The sequence below is a fragment of the Chrysemys picta genome, chromosome 9 (genome assembly GCF_011386835.1).
Source record: "Chrysemys picta bellii isolate R12L10 chromosome 9, ASM1138683v2, whole genome shotgun sequence".
NCBI lineage: Eukaryota > Metazoa > Chordata > Testudines > Emydidae > Chrysemys > Chrysemys picta.
The window spans coordinates 90,261,885-90,279,220 of record NC_088799.1 but is presented as its reverse complement, the minus strand read 5'-3'; the positions used below and the strand labels follow the sequence as shown (position 1 = coordinate 90,279,220).

The following is a 17,336-nucleotide window of genomic DNA, read 5'->3' as shown; positions in this document are numbered from 1 at the left end:
AGATGGGCAAAAGGCCCCAACCTCTTCCTCCTCGCCGGACGAAGCCGTGGCGGGCACAACAGTGTCTGGCCCTCCCCTGATTGATCATCGGGCGCACCAGGACCTGCTCCGCCGTGTAGCCCTCAATCTGGGCTGGCAGGCAGAGGAGACCGTAGAGCAGGAGGACCCCATGGTCGACATCCTGAGCCCAGAGGGCCCCACCAGAATTGCTCTCCTGATTATAAGGACGGTCCAGTCTAATTACAAGACGGTATGGCAAACACCGGCCTCCAGCGCACCAACTGCAAGGGGCGTGGAGAGGAAATACGTCGCCCCATCTAGAGGGTTTGACTTCCTCTTTTCGCACCCGTCTCCTTGTTCGCTGGTAGTCTCTGCGGTCAACGAACGAGAGTGTCATGGCCAGCAAGCCCCTGCGCCCAAGGCCAAGGAGGTGAAACTCTTGGACTTGTTTGGGAGGAAGGTCTACTCGTCTGGGGGCCTCCAGCTGAGGATCGCTAATCAGCAGGCGATTCTGAACAGACACAACTTTAATTCTTGGGCATCAGTCTCCAAGTTTAAAGAATCCCTGCCTCCGGACCCACAACCAGAGTTCACGGCCCTAGTGGACGAAGGGATGGCGGTGGCCAAAACTTCGTTGCAGGCCTCCCTTGACTCCGCTGACGCAGCTGCTAGGACAATCGCGTCGGGGTAGTGATGAGGTGCTCGGCATGGTTACAGGCTTCAGGCCTTCCGCCAGAGGTGCAGACCACCCTGCAGGACCTTCCGTTTGAAGGGTCAGGCTTGTTTTCGGACCAAACGGATGCTAGGCTACATAGCCTCAAGGACTCGCGAACGACCCTAAAGTCGTTGGGAATGCATACCCCCGCAACACAGTGGAAACCCCTTAAGCCCCAGCCACCACAGAGGCAGTACCACCCTCGTCCTCGGCAAGAACTGTACCGCCGTCGTGGCAGGGATAACAGGCGGAGACGTAACAATACGCCTAACCAAGGCCAAGGTCATGGCCAAGGCAAGCCGCAGCCAGGAAGTAAACCAGGCTTTTGAAGCTACGCTCGAGGACTAGCAACGGCACCACGAGTGTTCATGAAATGCATGTCCGTGGTAGCAGCCTTTCTTCGGAAGAGAAGGATGCGCGTGTACCCGTACTTGGACGACTGGCTCCTCGCGGGCAGGTCGGAGGCCGAGGTCCGCTCCCACGTGATGCTGGCCTTACAGGTGTTCGGCAGGCTCGGCCTACTGGTTAACGTGCCCAAGTCCACACTAATTCCCATGCGGAGACTGGACTTCATAGGTGCAGTCCTGGACTTGGTGACGGCGCAAGCAAGTCTTCCAGAGTCGCGGTTCTTGGCCATTCAAGGGGTCGTAAGCTCCGTCCAGCAATTTCTCACGACTACAGCAAGGAGCTGCATGCAGCTCCTGGGGCACATGGCAGCCTGCACACACGTAGTCAGACATGCTTGCCTAAGGCTCAGGCCATTGCAGTTGTGGCTAGCCCAGACTTATCGTCCCTACAGAGACCCTTTGGACCTGATGGTGACGATCCCGGCTCGGGGGTTAAGCTCCCTCCGCTGGTGGCTCGATCAACAGCAGGTTTGCGAAGGGATCCCCTTCGCTGCCCCACAACCCACTCTGACGTTAGTAACAGATGCATCTGACCTGGATTGGGGGGCGCACCTGGGGGAACTGCGGACCCAGGGGTTGTGGTCCAGGGAAGACAGGTTGCTTCACATCAATCTGAAGGAGCTGAGGGCGGTTCGCCTCGCCTGTCAGACCTTCCACGCCACCATAGAAGGTCACAGCGTGTCAGTTCTGATGAACAACACTACCGCCATGTTCTACATAAACAAGCAGGGCGGGTCCCGGTCCTCTCCCCTCTGTCAGGAGGCACTCTGCCTATGGGACTTCTGTATAGCCCATTCGGTCCATCTAATCACAACGTATCTCCCAGGGGTCCAAAACAGGTTAGCAGACCGCCTCAGCTGATCCTACCACATGCACGAATGGGCTTTGAGGCGGGACGTCCTGCATTCAATCTTCCAGAGGTGGGGGTTTCCCCGGGTGGATCTATTCGCCACCAAGGACAACAGACAATGCCCTCAGTTTTGCTCTTTCCAGAACCTCAGCCCGGGGTCGTTGGCAGATGCCTTCGCGATTCTGTGGGGACGAAGCCTGAGGTTTGCCTTCCCTCCATTCCCACTCATCCTCATCGCCTCCTCAAGACCCGCAGGGACAAGGCGACAATCATCCTCATCGCCCCGGCGTGGCCACGACAGCATTGGTTCACGACCCTGCTGGAATTGTCCATAACCGACCCGATTACCCTCCCCCTCCATTGCGACCTCGTCACACAGGATAGGGGTCACCTGCTCCACCCGAACCTACCGTCGCTACATCTCACGGCGTGGTATCTCTCTGGCTGAACGATGCGGAACACAGGTGCTCCCACCAGGTCCAGCAAATTCTCCTTGGTAGTAGGAAGCCCTCCACAAGAGCGACCTACCTGGCCGAATGGAAGAGGTTCTCCCACTGGTGTGAGCCTCAGCACATACAGCCTCTGCACGCCTCAGTCCCATCGATTCTGGACTACTTACTGCACCTCAAGCATCAAGGGCTCGCCCCCGCCTCAATTAAAGTGCATCTGGCTGCCATATCGGCGTTCCATCCGGAGGAGTTGGGAGTGTCCGTTTTCTCCAACCCCACAGTAGCCCGATTCCTCAAGCGACTGGAGAGGGTGTTTCCCTATTCGCGCCCACCGGTCCCTGCGTGGAATCTGAACTTGGTCCTAACTAAGCTCATGGGGGCCCCCCTTTGAACCCATAGCCGCTTGCTCCCTCATGCACCTTTCGTGGAAGGTGGCGTTTCTCGTGGCCATCACATCGGCCAGGAGGGTATCGGAATTGAGAGCCCTCACTTCGGAACGCCCTTATACAGTTTTTCATAAGGATAAGGTGCAACTAAGGCCGCATCCTAAATTCTTTCCAAAAGTGGTCTTGCAGTTTCACATGGGGCAAGACATTTGTGTACCAGTGTTCTTCCCTAAGCCCCATGCGGACCCTAGCCACCGCAGCCTGCATACCCTCGATGTTCGGAGGGCCTTGGCGTTTTATCTGGAGCGGACCAGGTCGTTCCGCAGAACACCTCAGCTGTTTATTGCCGTTGCGGAACGTATGAGAGGCTTACCTATCTCGACACAACGCTTGTCAGCATGGATTGTGCATTGCATACGCACGTGCTATGAGCTCGCCAACGTACCAGCCCCAGAGATCCGGGCTCACTCGACTAGGGCCCAAGCGTCCTCGGCGGGTTTCTTGGCGCAGGTTCCGATCCAGGAAATCTGTAAAGCGGCCACCTGGTCGTCCGTGCATACGTTCACAGCCCACTACGCGATCCATCATCAGACCAGAGAGGACGCAGTGGTTGGCAGGGCTGTGCTACAATCAGTTGTACCTTGACTCCTACCCGCCTCCAATGGTAAGCTTGTGAGTCACCTAATGTGTAATGGACGTGAACAATCACTCGAAGAAGAAAAAACGGTTACTTACCTTCTGTAACTGTTGTTCTTCGAGATGTGTTGTTCACGTCCATTACACTTCCCACCCTCCTTCCCCTCTGTCGGAGTCACCGGCAAGAAGGAACCGAGGGGGTCGGGCCTGCAGGGATATATATATCCTAGAGCGGGGCGCCGCTCTGGCGGGAGGAGGGGGCCCTGCTGGCCCGACGGGAGCCGCTAAGGGAAAAAGTTTCCGACGTCCGTGCACGCGGCGCGCACACCTAATGTGTAATGGACGTGAACAACACATCTCGAAGAACAACAGTTACAGAAGGTAACCGTTTTTTCTAGAGCTCCCTACACTTCCAAGAGCAGGACTGAGTTCAGTAGTGCATCTTTTTGATATTGGCACCGAAGTTCCAGAGTCCTTTATTTTTTACCATGATCCATGTCATGAAGCAGTGAGTATAGTTGAAATAGGAACCAAGAGGTCTTTTTTATGCCCTCGTATCACTTTTTAAAATCCACCTGTTAATGTTCGTAATGTCTGTAGCTGAAAACTTCTTCTAAAACATTTTATAGTACCAGTAAGTGTGGAAAATGATTATATGATTCTATTTAACACCTTAGATACTGTAAGGTTAGTTCACATGAATGCAATCTCTCATCCAGTGTTGTGGTCAGGTGCAAATGCCATTCATTCTCAGAAGTGAGATATTCCACGTTATCTACAAAAGCAGGTGTGGTACTTGGGATCTAATATTTTGCAATGATTGTAGTTCAATCTTGAGTAGGAGAGGTCTTCTAGGAGCCCCCACTTCCCAAAACATACCCTTTGTCATCAAAGGCATCACACCACATCAGACCTCTGGGTGAGGATTGTGGAGATTGGTTCACTCTTGACTTCATTGCTGTGCCTTAGTTGGCTGGAGAGGATCCTAAAGATGCAGTGGTTCCTCTCATTTGGAACTCTGAGCAACCTATCTCTACAGTAGTTCTAATCCTTCCTGCCTTAAAATTTGAATGTTCAATTTTCAGCCTTGAAAGTTTGATTTTTTTTTGGGGGGGGGGGGTTATTTTTGCCTTTGGGTTTTTTGAGGGAGGGAGCACTGATGAAAAGAAAGCTATAAGATGTCATGTTATATTCCGCATTCAAATACTCCTTATTTCATTTTGAGTTGAGCTTGTCACCTTAAAATATCTTGTCCTTAGTGATTATCTCACGATTGCATTATTTTGCAAGGAATTATGTAACTTTGTAAAATGATTGTATTCAAATATATCAAACTAAATTTCTCATAAATAATTGCGTCTGTACTTGTAGAAATGGGAGCCAGCCAATCCATGTTTTTAGACTGAAAAATTGATGTACTTCTAAAATTTTTTACAATTTGAAGGAGAATATATGAATCTTATCAATTAAATTTGTATATATAATGTTTCCCAAAATATATGCGGGTGCTTCTTCTGTTTAACATCAATAGTTACATTAATAGTGCTCTAAAGAATTTGTTAGTGTACAGACAATGAATATGTTTGACTAAATCATATATTTTTTCGTCTTTCTGTATAATTTTATTTTATATGAAAAACTTCAGATGTTTAAAGTCCTATAAATTGACAGTTGTCTGAACTTTTTTCAGATGCTAGCTAATATGTGATGCCTCTTTTATATCTACAGTATTAATAATCTAATGTCTGTATTGTAGGTGTTGTTACAGCGGAGATGTTTCGACATATGCAGAATTCTGAAATAATCCGAAAAATGACTGAAGAATTTGATGAGGTAACTGTTTTAACACACACAGGTTCTGAGAATCTCTTTCAATCTAATGATTTTGAAATTCACTTATCAGGTTGCTGGATGATAATGCTCCCAGTAATAAATTTCTAAACTAGGGGCAACTATAAAATATATTAATAACATGGGGAAAAAGTTGATATTAGGAAAAATTACCATATTTGGCACAACTTTATAACCAGTTAATAACTCATCATAACTGAAAATCTCAAATAATGCATCATTTCATCATGAAATCAAATGGAGTGTTTTATTGTATACAGTGTTGTGGATTTTTAAGTCACATTTGAACTCAGTCTGAGTATGAGAAATTAAAAATAAGTTTTGTGTTTTTTTAAAGAAAGCAGCAGGATATTTGATTAAAATATTCTGTTTTTTTAAAATAAGAATTGCAAAGTTTAAAATCTCAGCATAAGAAGAGAGTTATTGAAAGGAGTGGCTGAGCCTGATGACATCATTTTAAAAAACAAAGTTTTTTCAATAGCATCAGCAGTTTTTAAAGGAAAGGCCCAACTTCATCTGCTTCCAGGTTCCTTTTTAAATTAATTTTCATTTAAAAAAATACAAAAAAGGTAAATGATTTACAGCTTGTGTATATCACCAAATACTGCACATTTCACAGGCTATCCAATAAAATTACGTAATTACGCAACATGTCAGAACTGCAAAATCAGACAGTATGACATAGCTATAATATTAGAGAGACAAGGTGGATGAGGTCATGTCTTTTATTGGACCAACTTCTGTGCCAACTACTTATGCTAAACAATCTGGTCCACTTTGTGTTTTGCTGTAATGCTAGGTGTACCTTTCCCAGACCTCAAGAAGAGCTCTGTGTGGCTCAAAAGCTTGTCTCTCTCACCAACAGAAGTTGGTCCAAGGAAAGATACTACCTTCACCCACCTTGTTTCTCTAATAACCAACATGGCTACAACCGCACTGCATAGATATAACACATTAGGGTAGGGGTAACAGTAAACAAAAAAACCCACACACGTAGGCAGAAAAGGGGATGTGGGAGGGGCGGGAAGAGGGAGGACAAAAAGAGAGGTCAGATGGAATGGAAGTCTGGCATTATTGGGCTATCTTAGCATTCTTTATCCAAACGTATCAAGAAACAGAATCCAAATTTCTTTGCATTTGTATAATTGCTCTCTACATCTTTCTTTTGCTGCTGTCTCAGACAGGTCCAAATACTGCTGCTCTATTCTGGACATAAACAATACATTTTTGTAAAGCCATGTGCTTGGTAATTATTTTGGCCATTCTGGCATAGTTAAACCCAATGTAATAAGTTCATAATTTGGGATATACAGATTACTTGAAATGTTCTATTCTTTTAATTCTTTTAAAGGGTAAACTAGGAACTTAAAAGCTACTCCCAGTTTTCATTTCAGCATGATTATAAGTTCTGTTAGAAAGAAGGTTGGTTTTTAACACACACAAATGATATGTGACTATTTAACTATTTGGTAAACTTCCAATACCTATAATGTTCATGCACAGAAGCTTCACTTAAATAGTATTTAGGTTGTAACTGAATCAAGGAAATTCATAATGAAAGCAGTAATACCTGACGTGACTGGATGACATTTTGTTGGTTTGTTGCGGCCTTGAGGGAACTGCAAAGCAAAAACTGAAAACCCGTTTGTGATAAATAATACGCCTCAAATTAATACAGTTAGTTTTTATTCAATATGTACAAAACTAGTAACTTCCAGTTTTAAAAATCTTGTTTAGTTCCCATTGCATCCTGTTACCTTCCTCGGTTCAGCATTATTCTGTGATGACATAGTTATGAGAGCAGTCTACTGGAATGGGGAATTAGTTCTTAAGGTCTCTGTCTTTCTCGTGTGTGTGTGTGTGTGTGTGTGTGTGTGTTTCAAAAAAAATTATTTTCATTTTTATCATCTTGGACCTATTTCTCTTTGCAACATCCACACACATGACTTACTTGAGCTTTGTAGGTTGGGTACATGTTCGAGCAGACTTGTTAGTTGTTGCATCATAGAATGATACCTTTTGCAATATCAGAATGGAATGGAGTTCATCAGTAGGACTTCCTAAGATCTAAAGCAGTGTTTCTCAAACTGGGGTCACTATTTCTGTAGGGAAAGCCCCTGGCGGGCCGGGCCGGTTTGTTTACCTGCCCTGTCCGCAGGTCCAGCCGATCGCGGCTCCCACTGGCTGCGGTTCGCCGCTGCAGGCCAATGGGAGCTGCTGGAAGCGGCGGCCAGTACGTCCCTCGGCCCGTGCCGCTTCCAGCAGCTCTCTTTGGCCCGGAGCAGTGAACCGCGGCCAGTGGGAGCTGCGATCGGCTGGACTTGCGGACGGGGCAGGTAAACAAACCGGCCCGGCCCGCCAGGGGCTTTCCCTACACAAGCGGTGACCCCAGTTTGAGAAACACTTTAAAAAATTCCTTTAGATCAGTAAGTTTAAATGCCATTCAGTCATTCAACAAGTATTGGTAAAATGATTTTGCCTTCCTCTTTTTGTATAATTTTAAGAGGAAAAAGTGTGGTATTGGTCTGAGACGTTCATTGCTAAGAAATCAAAATAAGTAATCACTGACTCGATTGATTAGATTGTAACTTTGAGAAACAACTGTTTTAGGAGGGCTAAAAATCTTTCAAACCACCACCCATTAACCCAGCTAAACCGCATTCTTTGTGATGTTGGTTCTATATAGCCAGGCTATGGGGATACCACACCTGGCAGTGTGACTGTTGAAACAGTTGGGGACACGTATGTATGTCCCTTGAGCAAGCCCTACGTTCTATTTACCGAGAGTACAAATACTACATTACCTCTAATAGTCATGGTTCACCTCTCTCTGCCAGCTGCTAATATCCTAAGGTTTTTGATGGAGAGATAACAGATGATTCCATTCAGTTTTCTGTGACAAGCCCATCATGAGGTCAGCTCCATAGTTTTCTCCAGAGCCTTCATTCCCTTGATTACATGCAGATATATTACTGGTGCTTGGATGTCTCTGTTGCATAACAAGTTAGTGGTGGTGTTGATTCTGGGAGATTCTTGGATCCATCTGGAGTATTTGCTCAGTTTCATGGGTTTCTTGGATCTGAGGAAACCAATTTCCACCCTATTCAGTTGCTGTTCCTTCTGGAAAGTCCAACACTAATATAGGATTGTGCCCTCCACACCCTCTCTGTCTCCCTGATCAGGTCCTGATTATATAAGGCTTATATGGATTAGTTGACACCCTTTGTGTGTTTTACCCGCTTGGGGGTTTTGGCCTTACGATCCTCCCTTTCTCAACAAATTACATGATCAGCAACTGGCGGGAGAGGGGGATCATGATATCTAGATCCTATTGCTGCCTCCAAAAAAAGTATTAAACTGTGGTGACATTTCTTCTACTCCCCTGAGTGCCATCAGGGCTTTTCACAGCTTGTGTGTTCTAAAGGTATATCTGTTGGATTTCCTATGAAAAACTAGGAAAGGGATGTCCAACAAACTTTTTTGTATCCTTGAGCTTTAGGAGTAAGACAAGATGGCTCTCTCCCTTTTAATTAGAACCTACCAGCGTGGTTTTTAACTACCCTGTATCAACTGCCTAGTGGCAAGGAACTTCATTTTTACCGAATTCTAAGGGAAAGGCTTTAGAAGCTCTCTTTAAGACTACATCCACGCTACGGGTGCCAAGTTTATTGACCTTATTTTGACGGTGCTGATCTATTTCAGTTGAAAGACTTTTGAGGGCTATAATAAAGATGAAGACCGCCAAATCACTGGCAAGGTGCTTAGATCAGCCTGCCTTCCAAATGAAATCCTTCAGATTTCCAAGAAAACCGTTCTTAGTCCTTCCCAAAGGCAGATTATTAACACTGAGCCGGGGTAACCTTGGAAACCTCAATAGAGGAGATAGATTTTCCTTCTTAATCTTTGCTACTTCAGAAGTAGGGAATGTTGTTTCTAGGCAACAATCCCAAGAGGGCCTCAAACTAATCCTGTGCCCAGTTTTTTTCCTTCTGTCCCACCTTTTGGAGGCTATCTGGCATGGAAGGCAAATCCTTTAGAAATATTGGTCTTGGAGGCTGAATAAGAGTATTTCCTCTAGTTCAAGACCATACCAAAGCCTAACCCTCCTTCCCCTTCCCTTTTTAGGGAACAGTCTCCTAGAAAATAGTTACAAGAGGAGATGTTGGCCTTACTGCAAATGGGAGCCATAGAAGACATGCCATAGTCATCTTAGGAGGGTGTTCAGAAAGAAAATCAAGGATGTTCACTGGAAGAGTTCAGGTCCATTTGGTTCCTTTAACAGCATGAGATGTCTTCAGGCCCCAATGTATTTCTTTCCCATTCGTAGAATCATAGAATATCCGGTTTGGAAGGGACCTCAGGAGGTCATCTAGTCCAACCCCCTGCTCAAAGCAGGACCAATCCCCAACTAAATCATCCCAGCCAGGGCTTTCTCAAGCCTGACCTTAAAAACCTCTAAGGAAGGAGATTCCACCACCTCCCTAGGTAACCCATTCCAGTGCTTCACCACCCTCCTAGTGAAAAAGTTTTTCCTAATATCCAAACTAAATCTCCCCACTGCAACTTGAGATCATTACTCCTTGTTCTGTCATCTGGTACCATTGAGAACAGTCTAGGTCTATCCTCTTTGGAATATAGTTGAAAGCAGCTATCAAATCCCCCCTCATTCTTCTCTTCTGCAGACTAAACAATCCCAGTTCCCTCAGCCTCTCCTCATAAGTCATGTGCTCCAGCCCCCTAATCATGTGCTCCTATTCTTAATTAATGTTGCTTTGTTCTAAATGTTAAATGGAGTCTCTTGTAATATATTAAGATATGCTATTTGTTCAGAACGCTGTCAGTTTTGTTACGAACAGACTCAGCCAGGCTGCAAGGTATGCAGTGTACTTTATTTTAATTTGGAGTAGTTCATCTGTTGGAATTATGAATTCAGAATGGGCTAATCACTTTCTTTAGCAGAGTGAAAAATATCCCTAGCCATACCAGTCTCAAGGGCCAAAATCAGCAGAATTTTTTTTCTCTAGAGACTTCCATAGCCCCTCTCTGTTTTCCTTCAGTGACACACATCTAGAGTGTTTTTTTTTGTAATAAAGCATTAAATATCAAGTGCAAGAGATTTTACTTTATGCCATACAAGGATATGGATATAAACTTTGAATAGGGAGCTGCCACCTTGTGCTGAAGGAAAGGGGTTCTTGATGCCTTTGCTCAGTTTCTCCTTCTCCTGAAGATACTGGGGAAAAGTATAAGGACTGGATTTGGCTAATATTGTTTGCCTCATCTTAGATTATACACTTGTGGTACTCCAGTCTGTTAGCTCTGCAATGGAGCCTTCCTTTGTTAAACGGAAAGCTGACTCTTCCATCTGCATAGAGTCCCTTTACCTAGCAGTTTCAATAATCAGGTCCTAGTTTTCTTTGAAGAGTTTAGAGGTCTTGTTGGAATCAAGGTTCCATAAGTAAGTAAAGTGCATTGAAATTTGAAAGTTTATTCTATTCTCTTAATTATTTTGCTGTCTCTTACTGTGTGTTTACAGTGCCTAGCACAGAGGGACGACAATCTCAATTAATGAGGGATTATTAGAATACAAATAATAAAATAACCGCTTAAAGAAAATTAGATTCCCTGGATATTGGATTATATTATTTCTGAAGAATCTTAGCTTTTCCTTATCTTCACTGATTGTCCATGTCAGCCTAGTGTGTGTGTGTGTGTGTGTGTGTGTGTGTGTGTGTAAGGGGACTTTAATTTTGTCCTTATTCATCAGTTAAAGTGTTTTTTTTTTTAAATAACTGCTAAACTTACTTCCATCAGTTGATGAACCCATAAGTCCCCAGGACTTAAATTTGGGTCTTACCTAATTGATGGTTTTATCCTTTGACCCTTCATGGGAATGTTCTTTATGCTATTTCCTTGTAAATTGCCTTCTTATTGGCTGTTGCATTGAGCATTAGGGTGAATGAGATGCAGGGTCTTATGGCTGATCTTTCTTGCTCTGTATTTAAAAAAAAAAAAAAAAAAAAAATGAATACTTTTGCCTAAGATGGTAACAGATTTTCTCAGAAATCAGTTTATAATTCTCTACATTTTATCATAGGTCTCAGGATCTGCCAGGCGAGATGAGATTGCACAGACTAAATGTATAAAAAGACATTTTTGTCACAATTTGGAAATAACTCAAAATATTTTGATTGTTTATACCCTATGGCATTAAGGCCAAAATGTAAAATCTTCTTTCTTAATTTTAGATGTTGTTCTTTGATTAGTGTCCCTATGGGTGCTCCACTGTAGGTGTGATAGCGTCTCTGCGCCTGGGATTGGAGATCTTCGGTAGCCACACCCATTGAGCACATGTGCTCCTCCCTGTATCGCATCATGAGTTGAATCTATATAGCTCTGGGCAGTCCACCCACCCTCAGTTCCTTCTCAATGGCCTTGGCCTGCGATGGAATCCTTAGCAGAGTCCTGCATACGTCTTTACTGCCCTTAGTAATACTAGTGCTTTCGTAACTATTTCTGAGTTTGTAGCTATTTCCTTTCATTTTTTTTCTTTCCTTTACCCCCCTCTTTTTTTTTTCCTTTGGCTTTTTCCTCCCCGTTACTTTTAGATTAACATAGGTTTCCCTTTCTCTGCCTTTCCCTACTGGGGCTTTAGCCAGATTTCCAGCGTGCCTCTCTTGTTGTGGTGCCTCTCCTGTCATGAGGCCATCCCAGTGAGTGATGGCCAATCATGGTGCATACCGTGTGTGAGGGGCACATATCACAATAGTGCACCCACTGCCTCAAATTGAAGGCTCTGTCCTGAAAGGACTGTGAATTGAGGCTAAAACTTTTGCTAATGGAGAGCTCACTGCAACCAACCTCAGACCCGGGCCCCGATACCTCTCCTCTGTGGCCAGTCCCCACTCGCTGCTCACCACAAAAGAAAATCTTCACTGTTCTGCCAAGACCAGAAGAAATGGGTCCCCAGCTCATCCACCAAGGAGCCACCTAGGAAAAGACGTCACTTTTGAGGTCAGACGCTCAACATCTTTGGGGCAAGACCCGGCTCTTGTGACCATCCGGACACCTCTAGTACTGGGATTGTTGAGACGTTCAAAGACCCTAAAACAGCAGGACCACAAATAGGCACACCATTACTCAGAACCGGGACTGAGACAGACAGAGAGGAAAAAAAAAATCTCAGTTGGCACCGATCCCCTCAACGACTTCAAGTGCATCAGCGCTCATGAAGCCCCTGGCACTGACGACTCTCTCGGCACCATCTACTGGTTGTTCGAAGGAAAGCACTTTAACAGCGACACTGTCGTTATCCACTATGTCTGCTTCGATACATACGCAACCATTGATAGCGATGATGCTTTTGCTGGTACCGCAAGAGTTCTGCCACCTGATGGACCTGATCATCTCTGACACTCCAGAGTCGCCGCTCCTCCATACAGAGCTCCCAACAGTCCATGCTTATTCCCTGGAAACACATTTTGTCACATACTGCTCTCCTTCACTACCAGCCCACATCTTCTTATCCTACCCTGAAGAGGCCATCATGCCACCACCTCCAACATCGGCAGATAATTTTAAACAGTTCCAAGAACAGGTCCGCAGGATTGCAGATTCTCTCCAGATCCCCCTAGAGGATGTTAGAGAGCAACAGCACAACTGGCTTGATATCTTGCCACCCTCTGCACCTGGGGGGAATTCTGAGCCACTGCACGTGCGCAGAACACATGTCCCTCTGCAGATTCTCTTTGCTTTCCTTCAGAAAAATGGTTTCTGTGGGGAAGCAAAGAGAAGCTGCACTGGTGCTTGCTCACCCTTCCCTGTCAGCGCGGGCTTGTCCCCAGATGCCAGGGGAGAGGTAAGACACTGCGAGGGGGAAGAGGGCCTCTGGGGATGCCCCCGGCCCCCCCAAGGACATCAGTCCCAACTGGGAGGGGAAGGAGGTTTAGGACGACAGAGACAGAGTATCCACGAGTTGATGTACCCCTGGAAGATCTCTGCATACCCGCAGGGGTATGTGCATCCCTTGTTGAGAATCACTGCTTTATAGCATCCAGTTGGGCCCCCAATAAATTCCTGATGCTATCCTGGCCTCAGTATCGATTTCTGTACGTTTATCTGGAGGCCGAGGTCTGAGAAAAAGTCCATCATTTTCCTTATTGCTTCAAATGCATTGACTGTGGACGGAGCATTGAGGAGGCAGAGTTCCCCCTCTCCTGCACAGAGCAGCCGGGGCTGGGTCAGATCAACCCCCAGAAACCTCCCCCAGCTGCAGGAAGCTCTGCAGCGTGGATTGTATTTGGATGGGGGGTTGGGGCTTGGTGCGGGGTCCGGGTGCAGGGGGTCCAAATGTGTGGGTGGATGGGGGAAGCAGCTCCCCGTACACTGACCACTCACCCCACTTCCTGGCCCAGTTGCTCCTCAACCTCAGGGGAAGTGGGAGCTGCTCTCCCTGTCCACCCAACCTCCATGCATCTGGACCCCCTCCACTGAGTCCTTCACCACCTGCATCAGGAGCCCCCAACCAGCTGCACACGGACCCCCCACTGAGCCCCACACAACCAGACCCCCTGCTGAGCCACAACCAGCTGCACCCTGACCCCCACTCCACCAAGCCCCACTCCCTTAGCACCCAGATCTCCCACCAGGCCCCCCACACTCAGACACCCCCATCCTCCAGTTGAGCCCTAACCATCTTCACCTGGATGCCCCTGCAGAGTCCCATTCTCCCTGTTCCTAGAACCCCCCAGCGAGCTCCTGTGCATCCAGCTTCCCTCCTCCCCCACTGAGCTGCCTGCACCCAGAATCCGCCACACAGAACTCTGGTACTCTTGCTCTACAGTGATCTACAGTGGAGCACCTCTAGGAACACTACTCGAAGAAGGAGAAGGCTACTCACCCTATATGGTAACTGAGGTTCTTGGAGATGTCTCCTTATGGGTGCTCCACTACCCACCCTCCTCCCCTCTGCTTCAGAGTTCATATATTGACTCTGCAGTAGAGAAGGACCTGAGGGCAGTTGGACCACACAGCACTATATAGACATTGCTCAAGGTGCAAGATGGGCGAGTATTGCACGTGCAGCCCAACGGGCACTGCTACCAAAGATCTCCAATCCCAGGCACAGGGACACTACTCCACCTACTGCTAAGCATGCATAGGGACACGCATCTCTAAGAACCTCAGTTACTGCACTGGGTGAGTAACCTTTTCTAATTGGATTATACATTGTGTCCAAGTCTGTGACCAGTTTGGAGTTACATTATCATAAAGCAGGGGTCGGCAACCTTTCAGAAGTGGTGTTCCAACTCTTCATTTATTCACTCTAATTTAAGGTTTCGCGTGCCAGTAATACATTTTAACATTTTTAGAAGGTCTCTTTCTATAAGTCTATAATATATAACTAAACTATTGTTACATGTAAAGTAAATAAGGGTTTTAAAATGTTTAAGACGCTTAATTTAAAATTAAATTAAAATGCAGAGTCCCCTGGATCGGTGGCCAGGACCCAGGCAGTGTGAGTGCCACTGAAAATCAGCTCAGGTACCGCCTTCGGCACACGTGCCATAGGTTGCCTGCCCCTGCCATAAAGATTGGGAATATATCTTAGATAATCATTAGCTACTGTTTAAGGAGCATCTCTTCATAACATCTATCAAACTGACACTTGGAGTTATACAGTCACAAAGCGTTGTTCTCTGTTGCTTGGAGTTAGGTCTGGAAGTTGTTTCAGGACAGTGGTTTAATCATTTTTTAATTAAGTACACTTTAACTTTCCTTGGGAAATATGCTGTTGCTAGTTAGTCTCTTGAAATGGGGGTCTGCAGCAGCAATTAATAAAGGAAAATGTAAATCACTTACCAGTTTTACTTGTTTTATCTTTACATATGCACACTGGTTTCTCCCTCCTCCCTTAACTTTTAGATTTTTTTTTTTTTTTTTGAGGCAGAAAGGAAGTAGATACTAGTTATTTTTGTGGGGTAATAGTTTAGCTTTTTACGGTTTCTGGTTCTGTAATATTCTTATAGTTCCTTGGCTCATGAGCTTGGTGTATAACTCTGATTACATGGCCCTTCTGTTAATTTAGCTCTGGTTATACTAAATATTTTTGTTGTTTTTCTGGGGCGTTATTTTATTTGTTAGCATGTTATGAAAAAAACGGTCAGTGGAACATTAGCTCAGTAAATTTTTGTGCAAGGAATGTCAATGAATTCCACTAGTTGAATGCTTGCTCTGTGCATAGCAAAATTAAATTGACAAGTAAATATAAGTTTTTGGGCCAGATAGTGAGCTGTGCCCATTTACGCCAGCAGAGAACTGGGCTCTGTCTGGTTGAACAAACCTTTTTTTAATCCTTCAACTTATCTGTATTCTGTACTGTTATATTCTAACAATATGTAATTTTTTATAGTTATATGCTGGCTAATGTTTGAATATATTTTTGTGTTTGTAGGATAGTGGAGATTATCCACTTACCATGGCTGGTCCTCAATGGAAGAAGTTCAAATCCAGTTTTTGTGAGTTCATTGGAGTATTGGTCCGACAGTGTCAGTATAGTATCATATATGACGAATATATGATGGATACAGTCATTTCACTGCTTACAGGACTATCGGACTCACAAGTCAGAGCATTTCGACACACTAGCACACTGGCAGGTCAGCATTTTTTTATTTATTCAGCTTCTATATAAATTTTCTTTTCAGTTTTCAGCGTTATCAGAGAAGACTGTTTTTGTAAAACTTTCTGAATATTCGGTATTTGGCTCTTTCATATTTTGTTGCATTGGGTTTAGTCATTTCATTTTCATTTAATTATTCAGTTTTGTATTCTGGATCAGTTTTTTTTTTTAGTTCTAGTTTTTATAATTTTTAAAGTAATTTTTAGTATTAAAATGTTCCCTGGAAAGAATTCTCTTGCTGCTCTGATTATCTATGTTACTTACAGCATTTGTTGCTTTATATCAATGGATAAACAGAACTAATAAATAAAAATGAACTATGTTAAAGTTAACCTATAGATTTTCTATCTTTTAAAATGCTGACAATGTTCTCCTTTATTCTTTGCAAGTAGAACTGTTTTGTTATGACCCTAAACACCTACCACTATCAGAATATAGTTTTTAAAATTGAGTATAATTGTCTTCTCACTATTTTTACTTGCAGAAAAAGTTACTGTGCTTTAATTGAAGTCCTGTCATAACATCAGTCTATGAATGCATTGTTTTCATTTAAAAGTTTTAAAGAATTTTTAACCATGAATCAGCCACTGATAAAACATTTTTTAATATTCTTGTGAAATAATCCATACTTCCTTTGGCATGTTTTTTTTTAATATATTTATTAAATTAAAATTTGTCCCTTGTGAAGACAGTGTAACAGGCTGTTAGTGTTTGAATAAAACAACCTAATACTTTTGAGAAAGGGTTAATTGAGTTCTGGTAGCTTAAATGCAGGTGGCTTCTTACACCATGCAGATCGCAGGCAAGTGGGAGAAGCTGTCTAAAAAAAGGGCAGCTAGAAGTGGCCAAATCTGAGGAGGTTTAAAATGAATTTTGTATTGTGATGGTGGTAATTTCAATCTCGTTAAAACCAAATCCCAGGAACGAGTTTGGACTGTATTTTTGACCAAGTTGGTGATGGCAACTTTTAGAAGTTACTAACTAGTTCTTATTTGGAGGTAAATTTCACAATCTACTGTATTCTGGTTATTTAGTCACTTGTATATTCAAGGCATATGGTCGGTGGAATAGAACACCATGACATAGCCCATTGGCTCCTGCTGTCAGATTGTTGCTGAGACACTGTCAAAGCATTTATGATAAAGAAGCAAAAACGTAAACCGGCGTTACTGTCCAGAGAAGACATTGGTTCTGTCACATCCTTTTGCAGTTACCTTACTTGTACACCTCTACCCCGATATAACGCTGTCCTCGGGAGCCAAAAAAATCTTACCGCGTTGTAGGTGAAACTGCGTTATATCGAACTTGCTTTGATCCACTGAAGTGTGCAGCCTCTCTTCCCCCCCCCCCCCCCCCCCCCC

At 44.5% G+C, this 17,336-nt stretch overlaps 1 protein-coding gene across 4 annotated transcripts in view; it reads left to right on the top strand.

Moving 5' to 3' along the window:
• The window catches only part of STAG2 (STAG2 cohesin complex component), a 167,629-nt gene that overhangs the window by 76,180 nt on the left and 74,113 nt on the right, over nucleotides 1-17,336 (top strand). For all 4 annotated transcript variants that reach the window (XM_065556624.1, XM_065556627.1, XM_065556625.1 and 1 more), the window contains 2 exons: nucleotides 5,200-5,276; nucleotides 15,748-15,952. In XM_065556624.1, coding sequence (XP_065412696.1) covers nucleotides 5,200-5,276; nucleotides 15,748-15,952 — 282 coding nt within the window. The remainder of the gene's footprint in view (nucleotides 1-5,199; nucleotides 5,277-15,747; nucleotides 15,953-17,336) is intronic.